General features: G+C 41.9%; 1 protein-coding gene across 7 annotated transcripts in view; it reads right to left on the bottom strand.

The window, feature by feature from the left end:
- The window catches only part of PLAGL1 (PLAG1 like zinc finger 1), a 124,809-nt gene that overhangs the window by 4,558 nt on the left and 92,500 nt on the right, over positions 1–27,751 (bottom strand). For 3 of the 7 annotated variants that reach the window (XM_058435610.1, XM_058435609.1, XM_032160844.2), the window contains 4 exons: positions 23,988–24,059; positions 19,866–21,360; positions 15,548–15,621; positions 3,101–3,576 (listed from right to left, as the gene is read on the bottom strand). In XM_058435610.1, the coding sequence (XP_058291593.1) occupies positions 3,101–3,252 (152 nt within the window). In that variant the 5' untranslated portion in view covers positions 3,253–3,576; positions 15,548–15,621; positions 19,866–21,360; positions 23,988–24,059. Of the gene's footprint in view, positions 1–3,100; positions 3,577–15,547; positions 15,636–19,865; positions 21,361–23,987; positions 24,060–27,751 lie in introns of those variants that run through there. The other 4 variants (XM_058435608.1, XM_058435611.1, XM_032160860.2 and 1 more) reach the window with 3 other exon arrangements.

Below are 27,751 nucleotides of genomic sequence, written 5' to 3' on the forward strand. Positions count from 1 at the left end.
AGGATTTTCATCTGATTTGATTTCATTTATCACCCATGGGTAGATTAATACCAGGTTAACGACTGCACCTGGTTATTTCCTACCCACTCTTTCCTGTCCTACACCTGTACTACCTGTAAGTGGGGCGCAGGCTGACACCCCAGTAGTAGTTGAGCAAGACCACTGCCTTCCAAACTTCACTAGCTCCCACACTTCTGAATTTCTTGACTCTTTCCCTTGCCTGGCATCTACTTCTTTCCCTTTTAATTTATCCCTTACTTACGCAACAATCCCGATCTAGAACATTCTCATCCTATAGCTGAAATTACTTCAACAACTTGTTTCTTTCCCTCAGTTTTTCATCTTACCTTATAACCCATGAAAACAGCTTTAGTATGTCCTAGAGTCAGTACCCAATGCCACCATCTTTGGGTATCATCTGGATCACGTCAGTGATCTTAGAATTATTTAGAGGTTGATTGCTCACATTAGGACCTCCAACCTTGCCAAATCATCTTTTCTTGCCTGTTGCCGTCTCTAACTGGTTTCATTATATGCTGTACTGGGACCCACATTCTGTTTTCTGGTTAAGCAAGTCAGTTATTTTTTCCTTCAACCTCTGTTGCCTCATCCTTTTTTTGAGATGCAGTCCTGCCCTGTCACCAGGCTGGAGTGCAGTGGCTCGATGTCAGCTCACTGCAACCTCTGCCTCCCGGGTTCAAGCGATCCTCCTACCTCAGCCTCCCGAGTAGCTGGGACTACAGGCGTGTACCACCACACCCAGCTAATTTTTTGTATTTTTAGTAGGGACAGGGTTTCACCATGTTGGCCAGGATGATCTCGATCTGTTGACCTCATGATACACCCACCTTGACCTCCCAAAGTGCTGGGATTACAGGCATCATCTTTTTTTTTTAAAAAAGCAAAACCGAAGGCATCCTGCCATCTCACACTCTTCCAGTCCTTTATTATATCACTGCTTCAGGCAAGAGAGGCGAGAGGCAAGAAATGCTGGGGGCTGAGGCAGGGAAGGCGGTTCTTGCATAAAGTACACTGACAGCTTCCCTTTTTGCCTCTCTTTACACCCTTAACTGAACAAGCCATTTTCCTTGCTCAGAACAACTACCTTCTAAACATGACTTAAGACTTCTTTTTCAGCGCAGTTTACCCATGGTAAATTATTTCTCGGAACATGCGGGGTACTGAGTCTACCCCTGTCATACCCAAATACACAAATACTCAGGTCCTGTGGTCCACCCCGTGGACCACATGTGTATGAAAAGTCAGCCTTCAGTATACACAGGTTTCACACCCTGCAAATACTGTACTTTCAATCTGCATTTGGTTGAAAAATATTTATGTATAAGCGGACCCGCACAGCTCAAACTCATGTTGTTCAAGGGTCAACTGTAATCCCTATAGTTGTACTCCACTAATTCTTCTTTTCTAAACATTGATCTCTTCTATGTGTCTCAGTCTTTATCCACAGTTTTAGTGTCCTCACTGTGACTCAGCTGCAGCCAGCGCTGCTCTCATGTTTGGGTAAGGACGCTTACCCTACGCACACACAAGAAGCTTCATGCAAAACAGGGAGCCACTACAACAAAATCATGCACGTGATCGGCACTCAATACTTCTACTCGTGACAGCTAGAGGGAGGCCCATGTACAGAAGACATTTGAATTTTAAAATACGTAAGCATTTGCAGGCTAATTTTTAAAACCAACTTATTACATTATACATAACAGTGGTATTCTTAAGGGCCAGGAGCATAATTTCCATCTTTTCAATTCTTTCAAGTGCCTTCCTCCAGGGTCACTCCCAGATTTCATAATGTGGTCTATGGTAATACCAGTCAGATGGAAAATCTCACTTGCTTAAAGCCTGGCTCTCTCCAGGCGTTTGTATGTGAACAGTCAAAGCTGAAACTTCAAAGTTTATTTCATGAAATTAAGGGCAAATGGTGCATTTCCCTTAACCAAGTATCAAAAGCAGCACGTGTGAGTGGGCACACTATGTGTGTGGCTCTGAGTGTGCACAGACAAAACACACACCATGCTCATTACTAGTCCCAGTACTGTGCAGCACAGCCACTGCATGTACACGGAGTCTTTCCTGTGATATTAAAAAGATCCTCTGGCGGCAGAAACTATATCTAATGTATTCATTTCCCTCATGGAAGTAGGTACCTAACAGGCATTCAATAAATAACTTAGATTAAATGTAATTTTTTAAAAAGACTCATCTGCTAAAACAGTGGTTTTTACCCTTTGGTGTGTCATGGATGCCTTTAAAACTGATTAAATGCACATGCTCCTTATCTGCATACCCACCTGAACTCCACTTACTAGGGTGGCTTTCCACCCAAGTTGAGAAACTGTGTTCCAAACATTTAAACTCGGAGATGTCTCCTCCTAGCTTCACTCTCAGGACCTGGACCAGCCCCCACATTTCATCCCTGGACTCAGAGCAGGTTTCAAATCAGCCTTCCTGCCACTTCTTCAAATTATTATCTGAGTCCTCTTTCTAGGATAGTATCATATTTCTTCACTACTTACACACCTGAACGAGACAAACCCTCTCAGACACAGGTAAGGCCTGCTACACGTGGCTTCCTTCCTGCCTGCACTTTTAGCCTCGTCTGCTCCTCCTCGGATAGTACCCTCTGTACATGGGTGCTTTAAGGCCAAGACTTATGGCTTTCCCAGAACCTCCTCTCTGCTTCCTCCTCTTTCATTGTGTCATAGCTTAAAGATTGTCCCCATCTGAGAAGCCGTCCCAGGTTTCATCAGGCAGTGAAGAACAACTTCTACCACCTGTATAGCTCTGTCAAAGCAGTGAGGTTGCATTTTAATTCTTTTCCTATTTCTCCAGCCATGGGGAGAGGCCTGGTATATTGTAGGTGCATAAAAAATCTCTGTTGAAAGAATGAACTGACACTGCACAACAAGACTGTCACATAAAACCACAGGAATCACTGGATGCAGATTTAAAGAATCCCTCAAAGGCTAAAATGCATCCATATCCTGTGTCGCTTTCCCCTTGCATCGTGTGGTCTGAGGGCTAGAAAAGCCATCTAAACGTACTTCTAAAAGTGCATACCTTTGCTAAAGCCTCTCACCTCATCAACTTATATCTGGAAACAAAGGCTTTGCCACAGTCAGGCTGCACACACTTGTACGGCCGCTCCCTGGAGTGGGAATAATTGTGAATCGTGAACTTCTCCAGGGTGAGGAACGTCTTGCCACATAACTGGCAGGGGAACGTGGCCATGGGCTTTGCTTCTCACACCTTCCTTTTCAGATGTGCTGACCAAATGCTGTGCCATTTAAGCACAAACAGAACGATGGTGCTGGGCACATCAGCAGAGTCCCTGCAGCTGAACTCCAGACCACGGGAGAGGCAGCATCGTGGGCCTGGTTCTACCCAGACATGGGCCTCTCAGCTGTCACTAGCTTTGCTTCCTGCTTTCACACATCCCAGTTTACATGCAGTCTCAAGCTGAGGGGAGAAAGTCTGAGGCACAGGTGCGATTCAGGAGCAGAAAGGTAATCTGCATCACTATAGCTGGGGCATGTCCTGGGTCCCCCGGATTGGCTGTGGAGAGAAGAGGAACAGTTTTCTTGCATTAGCCATTTGAAAACAATGCTTTTCCTCCCTGACCGCTTCAGAATCAACTACCCACAATCAACACGTTCCTTTAAATGGTGCTCATGGAACACAATTCTCCCTGTGAGAGGGCCATCTGCATATAAATCTACACTTTTGGCTTCTCAGAGGGTGAGGAGTCAAGCACTGATGGCCAGTGGAGCACACTTTCCCTCTGATAAGGACAGTTCTTTCCACGGATCCAGTATTATCTATTTCAGGTCAGTGTGAAGCTCAGTTGACCAAAGAGAAAAACAACAACAAAAACCTCCCTCAGTGTGTTCAAGTGTTTTTACTGGTCCATAAACAAAAATCCCTCATGCTTATTCAAACCATGGGCTCTTCCTCATCACTCATTGTTGGCGTAACATTAGTTGCTTATCACACCTGTTTAAACTTCCAGAGGATAAGAAATAATTTGTATACACCTAAGTTAATTTGTTTGTAAGATTACTCTGCAGAAGGGCTGATACAATGTGTGTAAAGCTAGTCTAGTCTAGTTGCACTGATGTGGTGGCACAAAGCTGATAGCTCAGGAACCAGCTCAGGCCACATTCAGATTTGTAGGCACCATCCTCTAGTAAGTTCTACTAATCTCTTCCTCTTTTGTTTATGGACCGTTCTTCATTCCTTGGCCCTACCCTGGAGGGCCCATCCAGCTACCTGCTGGTAGGCCACTTCCAGGAGATGGGCCTACTGCCTCCTCAAACCCAACTTGTCTCAAACCCAAATCATTATCACCCTTCTGACTCAGCCAGACTCACCAAAAACCAGGTTCTTCTTTTTCTACCAATTGGCCATCATTGGAGGAACCTGAAGTGTCTGAGGCTGCATCATGAACAATACTCCACTTACTAGGGTGGCTTTCCACCCCAGCTAAGAAACTGTGTTCCAAACATTTACACTTGGAGATGTCTCCTCCTAGCTTCACTCTCAGGACCTGGACCAGCCCCCGACATTTCATCCCTGGACTCTGACAGCAGGTTTCAAACTGGCCTCTACCCTGCCACTACCTACCAGGGTAAAGCCCTGGATCACTACCACCCTGTGCTATTCTAGAGAGAGATTCTCAGGTGGGCAAATGCTCACCTTTCAAGTGCCAATACTTAAAAAAATTAAGAGTACTGTATGCTTAGGTGAAGTACACTTGAGTAGCTTTTGTTCACAGGCCAGCATTTGCTGAACTTTGCCAGTAAGCAGGGCACTCATGGTAAACTGACCAATTGCAGTGAGTCTTTAAAGCCCTCCCTGCTCCTTGCAGTCATTTATTGCCATGTCTCTAGAGTTGCTCTTTATTGCTAAAAGTTAATTTTTACTTACCTTTTTGGTTACTTTCAGATCAGAAAGTATGAGTCTAACTAGATGAAACTTTATTGTAGTAACAGTTTAAGCATGTTTAAATATAGCATTATGTAGCACACAGACATAACCAAACACATATTCCTTTTCTAACCAGCAACAATTCCAGGAAACTTGTAGAGTTCCTCATCTTCTGTTGTAGATATTTTCAGTGTCTGGACAGAGTTCACAGTACCAAGCAAATACCCCTCACCATCCTGCCTCCTCCACTTGGAAACTCGAAAGCTGATTTAGGCACTTTTGGTCAGCACTAATCCAAACCAGGGGACACACAGGCGTCCTCGGCCAGCACCTTGGCACCACACCTTCTTTCTGACGGCTTGATTCTAGCAGCACACACAACCTCTGCAATTACGTGTGATTTTAACTGATTACCTGTCCTGGCTCTGCCCAAACCCCTTTCCCCCAACCCCTGGTTCCCTTCCAGTATTCTAGTTCATGCCTGAGGCCCTATCTTGAGGAATCCTCAACAGCCCTGGTCACAAACAAAATAACTCCTTCTAGGAATTCTATTCCGCCTGCCGAGTTTGCTCTGCTGGGTATCATGATCTGTTCTACTTCTCATCCAGCCTAAGTTTGGCCATAATACCGGCCCAGCTATAAAACACACTCATTCACTTAGAATTGCTCTGTGTTCTTTCTAGGTTTATTAAAAAAGACTAACACAGAGTATGAAGTTTGAAAATGCATCTTTTTCTCCTTCCCTTTATAGCTGAATCAAAATAGCACTCGTCCCACTCGCCCCTTCAGAGAAGGAGCTGGTTTGTTGGGGAAGGTTTTGTATTTCTCTCACCTACTTAACACCCTGCATATACACTTTTCTCAACTTATCTCAGTAAGTTGATTCTCCCCAATTCTTGCTTTATGAGATGACCGGTATGTCCAACAGAACTTCCTGCAATGATGGAAATGTTACAGATGTGATGGCTACTGAGCACTCAAAATTGTGCCTCTGAGAAACTGAAATTTTACTTTATTTAACTTTAAATTGCCACATAGTGCCAGTGGCTGCTGTACTGGATGGCACAGGCAGACTCTTGGTATTCCCATCAAAGGAGAGGAAGGCAAGGCTGTGCTTTCCTTGGACACAACCGTGCTACTGATTCAGCCTCAGGTATTTACCCTGAAGCTATAAATCCAGCCACTTGTTCTGTGAATCCAGTGGAAAGATTGTCCAGTTCAAATTCCAGCTTACCCATGGTATCTGTGTCCTGAGTTTCAGTTTCCTCATTTGTAATAGTTACCTGATGTATGTAAACAGGCTGCTGGGACAATCGACTGAGACAACATGGATCTGAAAGCACACTGTAATCTAAATAAAGACCCTACAAATAGGCAGTATTTATGAAACACTGGAATTAAAAGTACTATAGAACCATCTGTCAATGTACAGCTCATGTTCTAACCATTTAGCTATGGATGTAACGGGAAAGAGACACATTCTCTCCCTATGGATACTACACCATATCAATTATACTGGAAAGAAGTGACAGTGTGGACAACACACGTGTAGAAAGGACACAAGAGGTGGCAAGTAAAACGCCTGCATTCTTTCTCAGCAGATGTAAACCTTGACTCATTGCTAACCAAACACACTAGGAGTACAGAGAAAAAAATAAAGCTTATTAAATCGAAAAACTTGCCCTTTGGCACTGAATGAGGTTTTCCAGATCTCTTTCCAGCCATTTCTTCCTAAGATTCAAAAGGCCAGCGGTCATGGACATCACCCATGCCTACATTTCCCCCTGAGCCCTCAAAGATGAATGGGACAATCCGAGCATTAGACATGGCCATGGTTTAAAGGTGAGGCACATTTCCTCCAACTTCAAGTTTCCCTCAAAGACCAAAACACAAAGTCTCTCGTTTTTATGCTTATTTCATAAATATCTTTTCCCAAGGCTTTATGTTGATGTTCCAGGTCTGTGTGTTTAATATACCTAGCCTAATACTAATTGCAAAGTTGGTCCTCAGAACTAAGTTAGTTATATGATAGTGAACATTCTTTAATTTCTTCAGAGAGAGAGTCCTTAATGAACTCAAATTCATAATTTTTAATCACCATAACTATGTATTTCTTCAATATGGGCCTCAGAATACAAATATTTGTTTTCATGATATAATAATAAACTTCTGTAAAAAACAAGACTATCTACCCCAACAGACTATAAACTCTTTGTGGCTGAGGGTCAAAGCTTAGCTATTTAAAACAACAACAAAATAAAAACTGTGTGGATATATACAACATCTCTCAACACCATGCACTTGATCGGTTCGAAGGCTGTTTACTGATGAGTCCAATCTTTGGTTGAAACCCAATGCACTTTCTGGCCACATCCTTAAAACAACTTATGACAACTTTCTGTTATCTGGCAGACCACCAATGATCCTAACAGAACTGACAGAGCAATGGTCCTGATGAGAGTCATTCTGTTCTGTCACTTGTAGAGATTGCATTTGAGTCTTAAATACGGTGCTATTTCAACACCTGTCACCCTGGAAAGATAGTAAGTCTTACCCCAAAACATCTCAGGACATAATTTTCAGTCCCCTTGATTCTAAAAATACTGAGTGAGTGATACAGATCTGCCAGTATGCCAAAGAAGGCTTGTGCCATCTGCTTCGTTCTGCTCATGTTGATTATTTTGGGGATGAGAGAGGATCAGACTGGAAGAAGAACATATATATATGGTAACAGCCAGGAAAGACTGTGTTCCCAGGGGACAGGGATATACGAAGGTGGAGGGGGGAGTCAGAACACAACTGTAGTTCCAGGACTTCCCCAATGCTACGTAACAGATCATCTAATGGGGCACAACTGCTTTACAACATTCTTAAAATAAACTGTGACTTCTGGTGTCTATTTCCATTGTCCTCAGTGACACAATCAATGCAAGGCCCATTTCTGAGAGGAAACTGAATTTCTACTTTTGGTCTTCCAACACGGGTGTTTTTCTCAATATCAGTTCTTTGAAGGACTTTGGTAGCAGTCTCTATCAAATTTAAAAAAGCTATTTAGAAATGTCATCAGGAGAAAGATGATATCCAGAACCTCCAGGTAGTCATGGCTGCCATGGCTGCAGACCTCACTCCCATCATGGCCAGAAGGCAAGGCCAAAGATCAATCCACTTGCTGTTTCCTTAAAGTGCTACTTTCTCTCGCGCTTCTGGCTTTCTCCCTCCTGGAATGTCCTGGAAACCCTTGTCTACCTGGCAAACTTCTACTTTTCTCTGTCACTCCCAGGCAGAGGCACGAGTTCCTCCTCCACATGGTGAGGTGTTTACTCAATGGCCCAGTAGAGCTCTCCACCTTAATATGTTTGAAGAGCTTTCACTCTAGTTTATCCTCATTGTAGGAAGCACTACCTGCCCTTCTATTCTGCTCTGAGAGAGCCACCTGCTGAGCCATCAGGTTTGTTGCCTATAGATTCTTTTCAGCTGTCACCTTGAGAGACTGAATTTTGTTAGCCCAGTGACTAAGCTCTTACTTTCTAAGAAATGAGGCTTAGGATGCACAAGAAAGACAAAGTGAATTATTTCGCTAATATTCAGGGAGAAAATTGAGAAAGCTGTCCAGATGATTATGCTACAGCTTTGGAACATCACATCCACATCCTAGCCAGAACATCTGAAAAGGGACAGGGTGTGTTCTGTTTACAAATAGAGTAATATCTGGTTAAAGATGGCCAACTGAATAAAAGCATGTAGCTCCAGTCTCTCCGAAAATTCTACTAAAACAGTAATAGTGGGATTTTTCTAAAACACAGCCTAATATAAAAGGGAGAAAACAACAAATTTTGGAAGCTGAAAAGCAGGTAAACAAGCAGTGATCAACTTGGCCATCCTAAGAAAGCTGAAGTTTAAGCCAGCAGTAAGAGGCAACAAAACAACCTGCTATACCCCGCAGCATCTACCATACGTCTCTGCAATTTGGTACAGTAGGTACTTCTGGAGGTGAGGATGGAAACAGGTATGAAAGCAGCAGGTGAAAGTCTGTTAGTGAAGCACTGAGCCCTCCTGACCTCTCCTGATGCCTGCAGTGGGGTGCCTGCCCTTCCTTCCCCTAGCACAAGTGCTCGCTATGGAGACTGTATGAAAGTGGGGGAGTATACTGACACAGGGTGAATGTCCTCTCTCTCAGGGCAGGAGGATGGAGGAGTCTTCCCTGGGAAGCTGACCAGCCCAAGAGAAAAGAGCAAACCATAAGGACAAGTGGGGGTTCCTCCAGGGGTCGCCACCTTACCCTATACAAGGCCCCAGCTGACAAGCCCCACCTAAGTATACAAAGCTCCCATCAGCTCTTTACTGGCTTGACTCACAAATTAGTAGGCCAAGGATCACCAGAAATCAGAGGAAGGCACTTAATAGGGAAAACTGACACGAAAACTAACGGGGAAAAAAAGACTACAGGGGGAAGGAAACTTCAAAAATAATAATCATTAATATCCTAGAGAGAACAGAGGTCCTTAAAAGAAGAGCAGGATATTATTTTTTAAAGAGGACAACACCAACAAAAAAGGCAATGGCAGTGCAAGACCCCAGGGGCTGGGACAGGCATTTGAGTCAAACTTGCAAGGGGAACACTTGAGAACCCAGACAGCATCCGAGAGTCAATACCAGAGGCAACCCCTTAGAACTCAGCTAACATAATCCAGAGGCTTTCATTCATTGACTAAATGGTTAAAATATGTATCATTTCACCGAGAAACATGAAAGGAGAGGAGAGAATTTTTAAACTAACAGAGTATACTATCTTCATCACATGACAAAGTTACCTATTATCATTGCTTGCATGAAACATTCATGTATTAGAAGTCATGGATAATACGATACAGTAAGACAATAAACTAATGAAAGGCATAAAATTGGAATGGAATAATTATTTCTTTATTTGCAGAGGAATGTTGATATAGAAAATCCCAAAGAATCCACACAGAAGATTAGAAAGTTTGGCAAGGTGTTTGGTTATAAAAATCAAACTACACAAACAGCTGCATTTCTAAATATCCACAAGCAGAAATAGAGTTTAAAATACCATCATATTAGCCAGAAAATAAACATAGGTAACTAGTGCCCAGCCAAAGGGAAGGAGACAATATGCAAGCTGGGAATCATGGACAGGATATATTCAAAGATGTGTTTCCTCAGGAATTAATGGACAGAATACAATTACATTGCTCTATAATGACATATGCATGAGAATAGATAAATAGAAGTGAAAATCATTACTAAAACTTGAGGTGGTGGTTGTCTAGGCAGTGACCATCTCTTGCTTGGGAGATCAAGAAAGGTGTCATGGAGAAGTAAAAGTTGAAGCTAGCCTGCAAGTTTACAATGTGTTCAAGAGGGAGGTGGTCTATTTCAGGCCAAGGGAATGAATCCAACCACTTGGAGAATAAGTGGTTCAGTAAGACTGTAATACAGGTGCAGATGTGGGCAAAGGAGAAAACAGGCTAGAGAGACAGAGAATCGTGAAGGGTCCATTCTACGAGGGGAAGGTGGGCTTTTTTGTCATAAATTGTTTTTAGCAGATTGATCTATTTAGTCAAGTCCAGCCACAAACTCTTGAATTTATGTGGAGGTGCAGTGAGGAGGGCAGGAAGAGAAGAGGTAGAAATAGGTAGAGAATGCCAATAAAATGCTGTGAGGAATGGGAAGAGGCAGTGGGAAAAGCCTCAGCCTGTGAATGTGAGCCTCAAAGAGCCACAGAAAACTGACAAAACCAAACTACCAAGGGGAAAGGACGACCCAGGCGCTCACCACCAGGGATCTGGGCAATGGGGACCCATCAGAAGCAGTAGACTTGCCACCAGATTTCACTTTTTGACGGTAACTCTGGCAGGCACGTATAAGACATGCTGGAGGGTGGTGGGCTGGATAACGAGATCCTTTAGGCTTCTGCCAGATCTCAGAAGAGAGAACACAGGCCTGCGCAAGGAGAGAGGGCAGGTTCCAGTGACGCTCTGTAAACAGAATAACTGGATTAGGACTGAAGTTAGGGGAAAGAGGGAATGGTGGTGGCAGAGAGAGGTTTTCATCTGCATCCCAGAAGAAAAACTCAGCAAAAAATAAGCGTTAGGAGTTCATTTTTAGACATGCTGAGCTTAATGGTGCCTAACGGGCATTCGGGCCAGCAAGGAGACGTACAGCGTGGAGTGGCTGAGGAGCTCTTCTAGTCTAGGGAAGCGGATGCCTTTCTGAACCTAACTTATACAGGCGACTTTATAAGTTACTCTGAGCTTTCCATGGGAGGCTTTATATCCTGTCAGTGACTCACCAATGTTTTCCTCCCAGCGTGGTTTGGTCAAGTGGGCTAGCCCTGGGGGTAATGAGGAATTTGTTTTCTTTATGGCAGGCTGCAGCTAGACTGAGACTCCCTTAGGCCATCTACTCTGCACTGTAGCCCGGATGGAAGCAGACTTGTGGGGGCATGGAATTCTCAGAGCTCCAAAGACAGAAGCAGACTTCTGCTTCAAAATCCCCCCAGCTCCTCTTGGATAAGATGGTCTACTGACAGGCCCATGGTGATAAAAATGAGCAAAATGAGAATTAAGTCTGAGTTCAAAAACTTGATAAGATGTTGCTAAATAACTTCTAGATGGTAATAGTACAAACAAGATCCTAATAAACAAACAAACCCAAAACAAAAATCTTTTGGTTACCTCATCTACTAGAAGAAGGTAGGCTTTTTATAGATGGGAGCTTTTCTTTGCTATAATTTATTTAGCAGATTGAAGATATCTAACCTATTGAGTCAAGGATAGCCCCTGACTGCGTCTACATGGAGATGGAGTGAGGTGGTAGAGGTAGAGGATGCCAATAAAACGTTCTCAATTGAAACAGGAAGAAGTCCAGAGAAGCAATGGAAAAGGCAAGAGCCCATGAAGGTGAGCCTTGGAGAGCCACAGAGGACTGAGAGATGCTGAACTACCAAGGGGGAAGGGATGACTCTGATGAGCAGGGAGCTGGATCTGTCACCACAGAAGTGCTTCATCTCTCACAGGTCTGGGGCCACTTCCACCACTGGCCTTCCTCATCCATACAGCAGAGAAGCAAGGGGCTGGGACAGCCAGGATCCCCACGAAAGGGCCAAAGGCCTTCTTCCAGATGGGTCATCCAGTATAGTACCCACCGGGGGAAAGGAGGAAAAGAAATATTGTTGCAGACTCTTGGATCTTTGACACGCCTCCTCACCTCTCCCCACCATACGCATTGTATTTTTAAGTAGAAACATTCACAAAAAAATAGACAAATGTCTACAAGTAAGTAAAATAGATGTGTGCATTGAGAAAGGCAAGGGTTAAGTCCAGGCCTGGTTCTCAAGCTGAGATGGGACTGCCTTGTTTGAAGAGGACTATTTATGAATGAAGACTCTCAGGAGCCTGGTGGGGGGTGAGGGGTGGAGAGCAACTCCCGAAATCCAGACAAGAGCCTTTGGTATTAGGGGAAGATTTTCTAATTGTTAGTCAGGAATGGGGATCATTCCTTTATGATAGCTGAAAATATATCCCCCTCCTCCCTCCCTAGAAACCCTTGAGTCTCGTCTTTAGGCCCTTTTAGGGTCTGCTTCTATAGCTGATGGCGGTGATCTCTTTTCCTGGGACTCTAAGTGTAGGACATGGAGGAACCAGAACTCTAATTAGCAGCAGGACCTATTATTTTTCCAATAAGGTTACCATTCAAGGGAAAGAAAAGCCTGTTTCTTTCTCAGGAAGTGTGTGAGGGTATAGGCTCACATTGAGAAGAGAAATGTGAAAAGCATATTAGTTACACTGACCATGGGATGCCTGGTTTGTGAGTTAAAATCACCTGAATGACCTTGAAGGATCTGAGATCTAGAAAGGATGCTCAAGACTTGGGTGGACTGTTTGATCCTAAAATAACATATCACTAAATAAACAGAAAAAGGCCTTGAAGTACAGATAACTACATGGCAGCAGGGTATCTTGACAGTGGATTTATAGATGACCTCATTTTTTATTTTTTGAATATCTGCACTTTCTAAAGTTTGATAATGACTACTTAGGCTGAGTCTAGGAGTATACCCGGTTGGCAAATAGAGGAGGCATATTGCAGAGGCAGAGGGGAGAACAGAGAAGAGCTCGGAGTCATGAAGCAGCATAGGGCATTGTGGAACACGTGGTGCAGGCTGGCTGGGATGGCAGGAGAGGGGCCTGTGTCAGAAAACCAATAACAGGGATAGCGCACCTGGCAGGGGACACTGGGTTTATCCTACAGGGAACTGGGAGCCAGTGAAAGTGAGGATGTCCCATCTACAGACGAATTGCAGAGAGAAAAAAGTTACATATAATCACTTATCCCTCCCCCATGGGTAACTCAGTTACCTGGAGAGAACAGCAGATTGAAAGGTACTGTTCTGAAATGCTAACTGGTTCTTTTTACATGAGATGAACCTAAGACCAAATCGGATTACCCTAGAGACAAATTTGATGGGCAGTTTTAAAGTAACGTGCAGTATTTTTTTCAAGCTCGATGTAGAAATATCCAGAACTTATAGTAAACTGTGTACATGCATGGTTATGTGAGAAAAGTGTAGCTGCTGCACCTGTTCCAAAGCTCACTCAATTTCCTCCAGAAGCATGCCTGTCTGCCTCTCGGGACACAGGCCGTATCTTATTAGACACAATTATTTCAAGAAGCTTGAGAATTTTCTCTTTGCCTTTCCATGTCATGTCCAATAAATTCAAAGGATGCAAAGCAAATTGTTCATCCAGGAATAGTTAATTTGAGAAATAAAAATATTTATCACTGGTCCTTTAAGATTATCTTGATTCTTGATTTTTTCTTTTAAAACTAATTAACATTTCATCGGGTTTCCATTTTAAAAGAAAATGGCACTGAAGAGAGAAGGCAAGTTTTCCAAGCAACAACACTAGCTTTTCTGAAAGGGGAAAGGAATGTTAAGGAAATGGGGGAGAAAGCTTAAAAAGAGTGGAACACTAGCAAGCAGGGCCTCTTCTCCTTTTCACCTTAAGTCTTTTTTCTCTCCCATTCACAGCTTTAGGTCCTTTGTTTGTTTAACAAACCATTACAATCATACCCAGTTCAATGGGGGAGGAATGTGAACTCTCTGAGTAGCTGTCCTTGCAATCCACATGTGTGGTCCATCCCCCAGCTCATCCGCAGGCGGCTTTCATGTGCTGCTCTGCGCTCCCCGTCGCCCCAGAGGCCGGCACCTTGCTCACAATAAGCCTCAATTTCCCACCGCTGCCTGCTCACAGCTCCTCCCCAGCAGCTGAGAGCAATGTCTCAAGTGGCTCTTCCTCCCCTGCTTGCCTTGCAATCATACTGTCCACTCTGCTTTGGCTGGCCCCCTTCAGCTCCTGAGACAGACAAGGCCTGCTGTGTTAGCCACCCCCCACCTGTTCGCAGCCCATGGACTCGCCACTGAATACTGGGCAGACACATTCCAGGATCTTCCTGCCTAGCACTCCTAGTCTTCTAATGTCAGGAGCACTGTAAACAGAAGATACAGGCAAGACGCTCCCCCACCCTACCCCAACTCCCAGCCCTAACTAGAACTGCTAGTGCCTCTCTCAGGTCCTAGTAGATATGTTGGCCCTGTTGGGATTAATTTCAATTTCTTGGTCAATAAATCAAAATATTTAGCGACAATATTGTATTTCAGTAGGAGTCGGAATACTATTTTTAATAAACTATTTCAGTTGAGCTCATAAAGGTCTCTCATCCTATTCCAGTAATTTCCATCTCACAGCCCTAAGAGATAGGTAGAAAGGCATCATTGTCCCCATTTGACAAATGAGGAAACTGAGGCTCAGACGACTTAAGTTTACTGCCCATAAGCATGGACTAATGAGATACTGCAAGTAATACACTGTCCTAAGCAAAACGCCTAGCACAGAGTGAGTGCCCCAAAGGCATTAGCTTCTATTAATATCATTATTGGTGATGATGATAATGATGATGAACAGAGGTTGCTCCCAGGTGTTCTGAACTAAGCCAAGTGCTCTTTCAACTTACGCTTTGCCATCCCTTCTAGACACACTGTCTACATGAGCAGTGAAGTTCAGCAACAGCTTTACAACAAGGTTTTCAAATAAAGCCTCAGGAAGTACGGCTGGATTGCCTCATGTGGCTGGGATGTGACCAGCATCTTTCCCAGGCTTATCTTTCAGTCGACATCTGCCACAAAGACAGGACAGCTTCTTACACATCTTATGTACACAAGTTAGGAGTGTTGGCAGAGGCAGCTTTCTTCTTTTGAACTGACAGGGTTGTCAGCAGAAAATTCCATAGATCTATGTGTATTACTAGGCTGTGGATGTGGGACAGCAGAGGTCATGAAAAGTTGCTAACTGCATCATGAAATTCCCTGAAATATATGTGCACTGAGCTTTAAAAAATGAAAGGGCCAAAAGAACCCTGCTCTTGGGTATTTGGCAGTTTGTGGAGGAAATGTGTTTATTTTCCACTAGAACCTTTTCGAAGTACCCTGAACCTCCAGCATGTTCTTGCCTATGATGTGTTTCCAAGTAATCGTTAATAAACATGCCCACTAGAAATAATCTTAAAACATGCGCACCTACTGAGTGACAGGAAACATCTGCTGCGAGGCAGGGACCGAGTCCTCCCAGAAGTTTGTCTGAAGATTCAAACCTGTGAGAAGAGACCTTGTACATCGTCAGGGAATGAAGCTAGGAAAACATTCCTCCATTATGTTACCCCCTGAACTTCACTTCTAGAGCACACACACACGACTGGTGATGTGCACAGGAGATTTTCCAGTGTTTTTTCATGCATTTTAATAGATGATCTTTAAGCACTCATATCCTTTGTCCTACTTGCAACTGGATTAAGAAAAACTCTCAACTTTTCCCCTGCTTTATGCAAGTGGAAAAAAAAGAACACATGAAATTGCTTACATAATATATTCAAAACAGCACTCAGAGGAAATGGTATTTTTTAAAACCAACAGTATTAAAATACCATAAAACAAGTAGGCAAATCTATGCAATAACAGAACCTAAAACAAATTCTGAATTGAAAGAAAGTCAGCAAATAACCAGTTGGCACTCAACAAAGGAGCTTCATATAAACAAAGATTTATCAAATTTGCAGTGCAAGAAGGTTGAAGTCTCCAAGTTGAATATTGAATTAAATGGTTACTAAACCTGGCTATGCATTAGAATCAGCATGGAAAACTTTTAAAAATACAGATTCCTGGGTGGCCACAGGGCAAATCAGTGCAGACTAAAACAGCATCACTGGGACCCCAAGAATTTATGTTTTTACCAAATCTACAGAAGCCAAGTCTACAGCCAGCTTTGTGCCACTGAACCCTGATGAGCATTTGGAAACCAGCATTTCCGTTCACCAAGTAATTATCAAACTTGGCTTCTTCCTACCAAGGCTATTCCAACCAATTGACCCTCTTACAGGGAAAGCTTTTCAGGATTTTCTTAACTAGTACAAAGGCAAATCTGTTATGAAACAAAGCCAATTAATATCTCGCCTAAGTGATGTATTCACTTGCCTATTTTCTTCTGTGAATTTGATCAAAAAGGCTATGTCCATTTATTTTCTATGAGAACATCCTTTTAAGTTAAAAATGGAAAAATCAAGGCCATTTTTGGACAACTGTTTTTAACAATAATGCATCACAATACAGGAAAATACTGGAGGTGAGCAGGTTATTTGTCTGAGTCATTAAGGGAAATTGTTTCCAACATATTCCTTGTTTTGCTTGTATAAACACTTTAAAATCATCTTCATGGTCCATCTTTTTCCTTAAAATGCTCAACATTTATTGTGGTGGTTTAATTGGGTGGTCTCCAAAGGCTTCTATAAAAATTTTTTTGAAAGAGCTTTAAAAAGACATTAAAGCAAAAGAGTAAAATTCTTCCGGATGATTCTTCCTTTGCACCTATCCATCTCACAAATGGACAATACCAATTTATGTATTCAAAGAGGCAGGGGTTCTTCTGCTTCCCAGGAAAGGGTGCACATAACGTGAGGTACGCAAACCAGGCAGTGAAGTAGCTTAGCTTCATTGTCAAAATATTCAAATTATCACAAAAAGAAAGCGATTCCTTTCTGAATTCAACAATACTCCTTGGCCTCCGAGGGCTCACACAGGAGCTTATTCTTAAGCTGTTCAATGTAAGCAGCACTCGTGAAAGAGGAGAACTCTGGCAGGGAGGAGATCAAATCCCTCAGCTTTTCCCACCTGCCATCTCTGCGCCAGTCTAATGCTTAAATAGTTAACAATGCAACAGAGAGCCCAAGGCAGGCCCAGCCTTGGGGGAAAATCATGTGCAGTATATGACGATTTAATAAAGCAGAGAAGAGACAGGAAAAATAACACATCTCAGTTTGACAGGATGCTACTTGCAGATTGCTTTTCAGGTCAGAATTGAGATTTCTACAGCAGAGGGAAAAAAGGGTTTTCATACGTCAATTATTCTTTTTTAAGTATGTGGTTAAAAATGACCCTATAAAATTAAACAATCCTAAAGATAAATGTTTCCGAGTTCCAGAGTAACAAGAAGAATCACATTTTTCTAGGAGTGAAGACTGGCAGATGGTAAACAGATTAGTTAATTGTTTTAAATGAAGGGAGAAATATTTTTTGGAAAGTTTGTTTATTCGTTGATGACAAAAACCAAAGTTTCATAGAGTGTATGAGTTCCAGGATGTGTTTTTGCTGTCACAATATGTTTTTCTAGGCATTTGCTTCTGAGAACAGCATTTAAGAACCCGTCTTTTTCTCTCTTAATGAACTGGTTTAGCCGCCTGCTGGGCATTCACTGAAACCCACATTGAACAAAGGGATTTCCTTCCAGTTTCAGCTCATTCACTTCTAGCGACTCCTGGTTTTACTTAAGCAAATTCTCCAAACTGACTTTTTTATTTCTAATGATTTGAGTGGGAAAGAATTGGGCAGCCCTCAAACACTGGGAAGTCTGCCCTGGTTTTCAGTGAAAGAATCCTCTAGGCTGAAGAAGTACAAGGTTTGTTTTTGAAAAGCCTCTCGAATATGTTTTATTTTATTTTCCAGATGGAAAGGAGCCTACCTGATTTGGTAGATTACAGACAACTAAATCTTATTTCAGCAAGATGGATCATGGTGAACAATGAGATTCTATCTTTGAAATGAAGCCTGAGTGGGATATTCAGATTCGCCTCCAGGCAATGATGTCATTTTAAAGGTGACACTGGGGGGCATGGTATTAAGGGGTTGCTGGAAGTTGGAATAGATTTGTGGGCCTGGCAGCTGGTCTTCTACCTTCTCACATGATACATGATCTCCCTGGGGGACCCCATGCACAACCCAAGGTTACAATTACTCCTTGAAGTCAGAAGCCTCCCAAATCTCTATCTTCAATCCTGAACTTTCTTTCAAATTCCAGACTAATACATCTACCTCCCTCCCACAACTCTCGGCATACCTTGCAGTGCCCCTTCAAGGTCACATGGTGGGGCTTCAAACGTTAACCCACAGACTTGCTCCTCCTCCAGCACTGCCTGTTCTAGCTAATGGCACCGCTATGCAATAACCATCAGAGCTCCCGGATCCTCACCAGGTGATGCCTACTGTTTTAAGAACTTTACTTAATACCCTCAACAACCGCATGAGTAGGTAGCATTAACCCTATTTGATTAATGGGGAAACTAAGGCTTAGAAGTTATGCTGATTTGCCCATGACCCAACAGCCAGCAAGCAGTTAAGCTGGGCCGTGAATCCAGGGTGCATGTCAAAAGTCAACCTCTTCCCATGTCACTTCCCAGCCTCTCCAAACTTAGAAGCTCTGCAGTCTAGATTGTTCTCAGAGATTAAACTTTACAACTTTATTGTCTCTCAAATCTGTTTCCTTCTCTTAATTCCCATAGCTACCTGCTGTTTGGGTGATGTTTTGCCTTTATTAGGGCCTCCAAATCAGCATAGCACGACAACTCTGGAATTTTACTTTGTTTGAATTCCCAGTGATTCTCCTTTCTAGCTCATTTAAAACAGGTGGCAGGCTTTGTAACCCCTTGTATTTTCATCCAGCTGAAGACAGAAGCATTCTGAAGAAGTCTGTCTTTGTTAACAATATCTAAACCCAGAGAAGAAATTCTGCTGGACTTCTGGGAGGGGAGAAGGAGAAGCAGAGGAGAAGCTGCCAAAATGACACTCTCCCTTCCATCCCCCATGGCCAACCCCCCATCCCAGGGCCTGATAAGGAGATATGTCACTCCCCAGCAAGAGAGGCCCTGGCACCCCTCTTTTCCTTAAGGCAATGAGTAGAATCCTTGAGAAGACAGCTACGTGAAGAGTGTGCCTCGGGAGGCCAGACCTGAGGCAGGAGGTTTCCAGCCCTCACTGGCAGCCCTGGGGCAGACAGCTACAAGGATTTAATAAATCACTACTTTGATAAACTGAAGGTCAGAGGTGGGTTCCTCATCTTCCAGAGGCCATGAAAATCTCCAGGTCCTAGGACACACTCCATGGGGGAAGGGGAAGCACCTAAATCTTACTGACATGAATTTTTCCTCTAGGTTGGCAGAATGGGGACTGGAGTCCATTTTCATTTTGGGGAATGAAAACAGTAATGCTTCTTGCATAGTTGACACTGAGGTGAAACGCGGACTTGTGGGGTGCCTCAATAAAGTGCAGAATCTTAGAATAGTGCATATCTATGCTATAGACTAGCTACAACTGCTGGAACTGGAGCCAATCTAGTTTTCAAAAAAGGCCACCACTTCGTTAGAGAGAGGACCAGAGAGGACTCTGCATAGGCTCTGGTGACCTAGGGTGAAGGGGCGGGGTGGTGGGGATGGCAGCAGGCTTATGCTTTAAACCCCTGAGGCAGATAGAGAAGGAAGGAAGGAAACAAGGGCAGATGTTAGAGTATACTCACAAGATTAACTCCTCTGATTCCTATGCAAATACCTAGAAAGGGAGAGACACACAAAGTTATCTTTAAGGTCTTTATCTTGAGCTCTGAATTGCTAAAACAAACAAAAACACCCAAGTAGGGGGGGAACGGAAGTCTACTTGGAAGAGGAAAGAGAGCAGCTGGTGCTGCTGGAGTCATGAGATCCAGGACACCCCCGTTTCCCAAGCCTGGATGTGCCTCCCAGGGTAGCATGCTGGCACGGAGCGGGACGGCTGATTTCCATAAGATGGAAATGATTGCATGCTGGAAACTGAGATGCTTTAGGGGAGAGAAGATTTCTAACCCAGAAGGAAGGATATAAATCTTTAATGTGTCAAATTCGTTGACTGTAAGATGTTGTAGTAATGGTCGCTACTTGCAGCACCAAATGGGCACGTCTAAGGGGTCCGGGCTTTGAAATCAGTCATGTTATCCAAACTAATTCCACTTGAGTTCTGTGGCTGAATGTCTGAGACCTTCAGAAGAAGCTTATAAAGGCCCTGCTGGAAACTGAAGAGGATTTTAGATACGCCAAAGATGTGCCGGCCATTACGCAGAGACTAGAACTTTTAGTGCTGAGAGCTCTGGCTGGGAGAACCTCACATTCCTAAGAATCAGCAACAAAGGGACCCCATTTTTCTGCCAAGTGGGCACACTACTAAATCTGATGGGCATGTCCAGGGGGAAGATGACCTGGGAAAAGAGTTGCCCGGGGAGCAAGTGCCCTGTCGCAGAGGCAGAGATTGCCAAGATGGTCTCCTAGGGGTTGAGGCACAAAGCCCCCTCTATCTATTTTAGTTATAAGGAGGTGGGAATGCTGTGTTAAATTGTACCCAAGAAGATAACTCACAAGGCAAGGAACATGGAAGCTAGGGTGTGTGGGGCAAGTAAGCAGAGGTTGCTTGCTTTACCGAAAGTGGGGCTGCTCTGGTCTCACAAGGGTCTAGCCTTGGTTGGCACATGCTTCCTTTGTCACACCAGACAGGTGAGACCAAGAAGGGAAGACAGAAAGAGACCCCACCACTTAACATGGGCAACTACCTACAGGAGGCTACTTTCAATCTGTGGTGCCCAGAAACTTGGCAGGGATAGCGGGGTTGCATGGGGAGGGATGCTAGAGAATGGAGAACCAGTTCACTCTATTGGCCCAAACTCAAATTTTCATGTGGCTTCCTTTAAACAAACCACAAGCTTAGTGAGTCAGGTCAGTGTAGAGAGATATTTCCGCATGCTAGAGGCAGATCCATATTGGTTCCCTAGTCTGTTTTTGGACGGTTCCCCTTCATTCTAATCACAATGCTGCTGCCAGGCTGATTCTTCTAACATGCAAATATGTTCCTGTCACTTGCCTGTTTGGAATTCTTCAATGGTCCCATTAGGTTTCTGTCGACTGCAACGAAAAGTCTTGTCTAATCAGAACCACTGAAAGTTTTTAATCAGGAGAGCAATATGTTCAGGCTTGTGTTATGGAAAGAAACTGAGAGAGCAGACATACAGATTATCCGCCTGGATTTATCAGTTATATACATTAAAATGGCCAAACAGTAATTCAAATAGCAAAACAAACAAAAAACCCAACTGTGCACACACACACCAAAAAATAAGTGCAGTAACTGAACTCTGAAGTTCAGTATAAAACTGTTCACAGAGCATTCTAAATCTTCCCTGACTCAGAACAACATCTTCGTGCACTCTGATTTGAATATGTGGGGCAAATGAGAACCATTTTAGGGAAACAACATAAGATGACTATGATCTTAATGTGGTTTCAATTTACATGGTGATTGTGTGTTTTATGAACCACCTCTAATTCCTACTGCTGGAACAAAAAGGGAAAAATTACCTTGGTAAACGCCACATCATGGATCAATTAAGTTATTCCCCAAATAAAGTATTCTTTGTTATAGTATAAGCATGCATAATTTCTAGCATTTTAAACATTGATAGAGAAATGTATTTTCTTTTCTAACTTTAATATTTAACGCTCCTATGTTATGATCCCCGACTCCCTTCATTCCCCACTGCTTTCATCTTAACTTTTTGTTTGTTTGTTCATGGAGGGAATTAAGGAAATTTTAATGATATTCCTTAGATAATACATTTTCTTGCCTTAAAGTGGTGCACTAATGGGTTTTACTCTGCCTCAGTCCACTATGCAGCATGCATACTCTACTTAATACTAGGTTGTGTTCCTACAGTTAGTTAAAAAACCAACCAGCTGGTAGTATTTTTTTTAGATCCAACCTAAGAAAGACAGTGTGGTCTAGTGTACAGGGCACTGGCATTGGAGTCAGATGGGTCTAAGTTTGAATGCTGGCTCTGCTACTTGGAAGGTGTGTAACTTTAGGTAAGTTGCATAACTTCTCTAAGCCTCAGTCTCCATCACCATAAAATAGGGATATCTATATATCTTGCAGAGCTGATCTACGATTACGCATAACACATGTACATATAGAGGCAAAGTACATGTACGAAGGAGATGTGGCCTGTGAATAAGAAGTGTTAGGGCCGATTTTACACAATGGGTAAGCTCACAATTAGGAAACAAGAATAACTTTTTTTGGAGTAATATATATATATATATATATATAATAGAAAGTCAGGGTATAAATAATGGATTCGCTTCAATCATGTTTCTTTAATGTGGATCATCATGACACAATTCCATCTCCCAGCATGTGTTTATAAAATACATTTCTATTATCCCTGTGCTTTCACATTTTCTCACATATTTGAGAAATTCCTAGATTCTTAGGCAGTGTAATCCTATTTACTGTGCTTTTAATGGCAGTATCATGTTTAACTAGAGAAAACAGTTACAAATGGGCCTGGCATGAACTAGTCCTACAGGTGCCATAAAGTTACCCAAATGGTATAATGAAGTGATGCGGGCATTTGGGGATTCTGCAACATTTTTTTCCTTCTGAACGTGTTGGTGGGGGTACTGGACTAGTTTTAATTAGAATTGTTTGGAGAACAGGAATCCAAACACACGACCTAATATTCTCCTAGTTAGCCTTCTGCCTGAGGCAGCTGTGGACAGCCTTCCTAGAAGTCAGTCTCAAGATAAAGAATAGAGCGGGAAGTGGTTTATCTAGTGGGAGGTTTGCGGGGGGAATTGAATGTAAGATGGGATATAAGAAAACTTACAAAGACAACTGGAATTTTTAAAACATACACCATTATGACCATCAAGGACATTTTGCAAAAAAAAAAAAAAAACAGTCTGGAGAGAGGCCAAGAGTTATGGTTAAGCAACAGCATTGCAGCTGCAAAACAAGTGAGGGCTGCTTTAGGGTGACATGGCCTTGAACCTAGAATTAATGTATGTGACAGGGAAAAACAACAAACATGTTAGATACGAAATTTAAGGCTCGGATTTGGAATCATCTTGAAATAGGCAGTTAAAACAAATCCTAATCTTTACATGAGTGGTAGAAAATAAGAAATAAAAACTTCTGATGTATAATGGGGACCCTGCCAACCATGAATTCCCTCAAATAAACACTGGATTGAGCGACATAACCTATTTCACAACTCTGGAAAATTTGGCAAGCTGAGAATCATCTCACATTATGATTTTAGGAGAGTGGTTTAGAAACTGAATTGTAACATATGTTACATTCTGGATATCTGATTCTAAATGGTGGACCCTACCTCAGTTTTTTTTCCTAATATTTCTTGAAGATAAAACCATTTAAAAACATCTTTTTAAAATATAACAGAAAGAGATCACGAAGTTTCTAGTGAGCAAGTCACGATAAGTAAAAATCAACTATACAATGCCCATGATTTCTAATTTAAGACAAATAAATAGCAATGATCGTTCTTAGCGTGTCCTCTTGAATTTTTAGAGTGAAAAACAGGCTTTCATTAAGTCCACATCTTAATCCCCCAACCTTATTTTCCCCCTCAAGGCCTGAAGTTCCTCAAATGTAAATTCTCTCACAAAGTCTTTTCTGGGACATAAGCCCCTCTTCTGTGGAGGAGGCGAAGGCTCTGGTTTGTGCTGTAATGCGAGGAGAGAATGAGAATACAGAGCCATGACTGATGGCAGGAGTGCTGGGGGACAGGAATTGGAGGGTTCTGCATAGACGTATTTACCTTTCTAAGTGAGGTACAGATGAGTTTCAGATGTGACACGAGGCAGCAGCCACATTAGACGTGACAGCAATCCTAAAGAAAAAATAATATCAAAAGTTTAAAAAAAAAGCATCAAGAAAAAACATATTGGTACTATGAATGCTGACATTTACCTAATCAGAATATGAGTTCAAGGATACCAGGGGTCAAAAATCTCTCTCCATCAACATGCTATGCTATAATGCCATATCCCAGCATTCCAGAGGCACGCATTTAAGTCCTTAAGGGATCTTTAGTTTTAGAGAGGCTATAAAGTGATGTGGTTAAGACCACAGTATGGTGCCAGAAAGCTTAGATTCCAATCTTGGTGCCACCTGGAGCCACTTAGAGACCTCATGCAATTGGTTTTCTCTCTCTACCTCAGCCTCCTCTCCTGTAAAATGGAGATAATGATTACATCCACATCACAAGACCCTTTTGAGAATTAAATAAGCTAATTTGAGAGAAATGCTTGACACTGTCTGGTAAGCAGGGAGTATTCATGTATTTGTATTTATTTTTCAGAGACCCCAAGTAAAAATACCTCACAGCCTCAAGCAGAAATTACAAGATAATCATGGCTGGGCACAGTGGCTCACGCTTGTAATCCCAGCATTTTGAGAGGCGAAAGCAAGAGGAATGCTTGAGGGCAGGAGTTTGAGACCAGCCTGGGCAACATAACAGGACTCAGTCACTACCAAAAAAAATTTTTTTAAAGATAATCAGAACCTTTTTAAGAGTGTCAACTAATCTTTTTAAGAGTGTCAACTAAGAAGAACACTATTCCTTTGGGTAAGGGAAACAAGAACCTCAGCAGGGATGAGGGTGAAGAGGGGGAGGGAAGAAAAGGCCACTAAAAGGCAAAATATGGGGGAAAAAAACACCCCACTTTGGCTTAACTTCAATTTTTTTTAAAAGTCAAGACCACTATTATCAGCAGAGGCCTGGAGAAAAGAATTTGCTGTGCAGACCCAATCATTCACCTTGAGATAAGGAAAAGGACAGAAACTGGACAGCAAATGATGAGAGGGCAGCAGCGAAATGTTTACAGACTGAAAAGAGATGGAAATATAGCTTTCAGTGAAAATAATGAAGACAGGAAATAGATCAATAACTTAAACCCATCAACCCTCACCTCCACAGATATAAATTCATTACTGATTAGCAGTGCAATCCAATTGGATGAATACTTGAGCACCAACCCTAAGTAACCTCCTTCTCTGAGTAGCCCACATTTGTGCCTTGACCAAAAAGGCTGCTGTTGTATGTATTTTTAAAATAACAAAACCATATTAACTTGAATCTTACTAATGCAAAAGGCATAAACTTTTAGGTATAAGCTGAGTTTGGGTTTTTCCTCCTGAATTGAGGATTTTCCTTGCAGAAAAATGTCTCACTAAAGAAGACAATATGTAATGTTGCAAAGTAAACATTTAAACTACTGAAAATATACTAAGTATTTTAACAACCTCATTAATATACAAATGATTAATTACAAATGATTAGGTATCTAATTATTACAGATGATCTTTATAATAGTCATATCTGATCTTATACAACTGACACATTATTTAATTTTAAATAGTTCTGTATTTCAGAATAGCTTTCTTGCAACTAAATCTAGTGGGTAAGGAGGATGTCTTGTTTTCAACATCTAGATAAACGTTTATTAGGGCTGCTTTATTTGGTCAGTCTGGGTGGACGGGAAACTGTCTAAGAGGGAAATATCTGGTATTTTTCTACTAGGAAGTTAGCTTACGTAGATTAACACACATCTAAACACAGAGACATAACATATGTCCATCCCCAAACCTATTTTGAGGGTTTGACTCTTAAGTTACTTGAAATTATTCTTCTTGGATATTACAGCAGTCTTCAGTCTGAAGAAAAAGGCTCTTTTCTGAAGAATCACATAGTTGAAGTTACCTGATTCTATAAGCATAGCAAGAACACAATTTTTAACTGCAGTTACTTCCCTGGCCTGTCTGCAGTTCTTTTTTATTAATGTAGACAAAGATATGCCTCACTGCTGAAAGCTGAAACATCAAATGGAAAAGTGCAGTTTGATTTCCTACATTTCCCTCCACTCTCTGCCTCTCCCTACTTTGGTATTATGTCACACAAAATTACTTCCAGAAACTGGGAGGGTTGAGCAGCCAAGTTATGAAACCTAAGTGCTATGCTTAATGCTTTTTTTTCATCTTCAAGTTAATACTTACGAGGGTGAGAGTCTACCAATGATCAAAGTCATGGTAATTTTTCTGTTTCATGAGAAATCTAAAATCTCAGAACCACAACCCGCTGGCTCGACCTTATTTATACAACCCATAAAATGCCCCTTCCTCTACGAGATTCCTCCCGCAATTCACAAATGTGTAAACCTCTATTTTAAATTTTACCTCTACCATTAATCAAAACAGAAGTGCAAATAAGTTTCCTTAAAAATAATCTTGGTAGTGAACATAAAACAAAAATAACATGGAGAGTAAAGTATTAGCCCGATCCTGCACTTGTCTGCTTACTTACTCCCTCCTACAACACTTTCTAAAAATTTCCATTATGATTTTAAGATGTTATTTTCCCAATAAATGTTGACCACAATTTCCCACTTCAAGCTCTGGCTTTAAAAAGAAATAGGTTATAAGTTGAGAATAGCTAAGAAATTGGGTTTGTCCTAGGGTTCTGTGAAATCAGACTAGTCAGTGCTTTAGAATCAAAATTTCCCTTAGACTTTTCACTAAGAAGCAAAGCTGTTTGTTTGCTTTCTCTGATAAGGAATTCAAAACATGCAATGGTAGTAAATCTGGTCAAAGAAATTGTCAAGGGAGGTTTTCAGTTTTGCTATTATTTAACATTACATCATAGAATTAAATCATGTAAAATGGCAGCCTTATCCATCTCAATCACTAAATTCGGTCAAGTGAAAGTCTACAAAATTCTAAATGAAAAGCTTTTTCATCTTCTTAATGGAAATATCTAAACATTACGTTGTGGTTTATTTTTAGGAAAGAATAACAGAGAAGAGAGCTTGGATCTGAAAAGAAAAATGCCACACACTGGTGATGCCTCCTTCTGGAGGCTGTGGACTGCCTCACAAACTTGCTAAAGCAAAAAAGGGCATAATAGTTCTCCATAGAGGAAGAATTTTAAAAAGCAATAGCAACAATCAGGTAACAACAGACCAATCAGGTTCTCCCAAAATTTAGTATTTGCAGTTGAAACTGTGATAAGTAATTACTTTCAAAGGAATGTAGACAGAGCCATCAATCCCCATTCATTCAGCTCGCATTTACTGAGCCAAGAGCTCTGCTAGGCTTGAGATATAAAAATGAATACAACACAGCTGCTTTACTTCCAGCTAAAAAGAATACACCTAAATAAAGAGCTACAGGGCCGTGTGTTAAGTGCTATAATAGAGGTGTACACAAAGGGCTGGGGGCCAAAGGAAGAAGCCATAAATTTTTCCTGGGAAATCAAGCAAGTGAGGGGAGATGTGAAAGAAGGTATCTCAGAGATGTTTCCTTGTGATAAACTCTTTTTTAGTGTGTTCTAAAAAGGTAGTAATTTTAAGATTTATCAACTATTATAATGCCAGGCGCTAATCTTAGTCTGCTAGCCAGTTTCTGTTTGACACACACTTCCAGTTACAATATCCCAAGAATATAAATATTTTAAAATAAATATATCATTGTAATATTCCCATACAATGCACACAATCCACAATGGCATGAATCACTGGCTTGAGT

Source organism: Hylobates moloch, unplaced genomic scaffold (assembly GCF_009828535.3).
Source record: "Hylobates moloch isolate HMO894 unplaced genomic scaffold, HMol_V3 SCAFFOLD_2, whole genome shotgun sequence".
NCBI classification, from domain to species: domain Eukaryota; kingdom Metazoa; phylum Chordata; class Mammalia; order Primates; family Hylobatidae; genus Hylobates; species Hylobates moloch.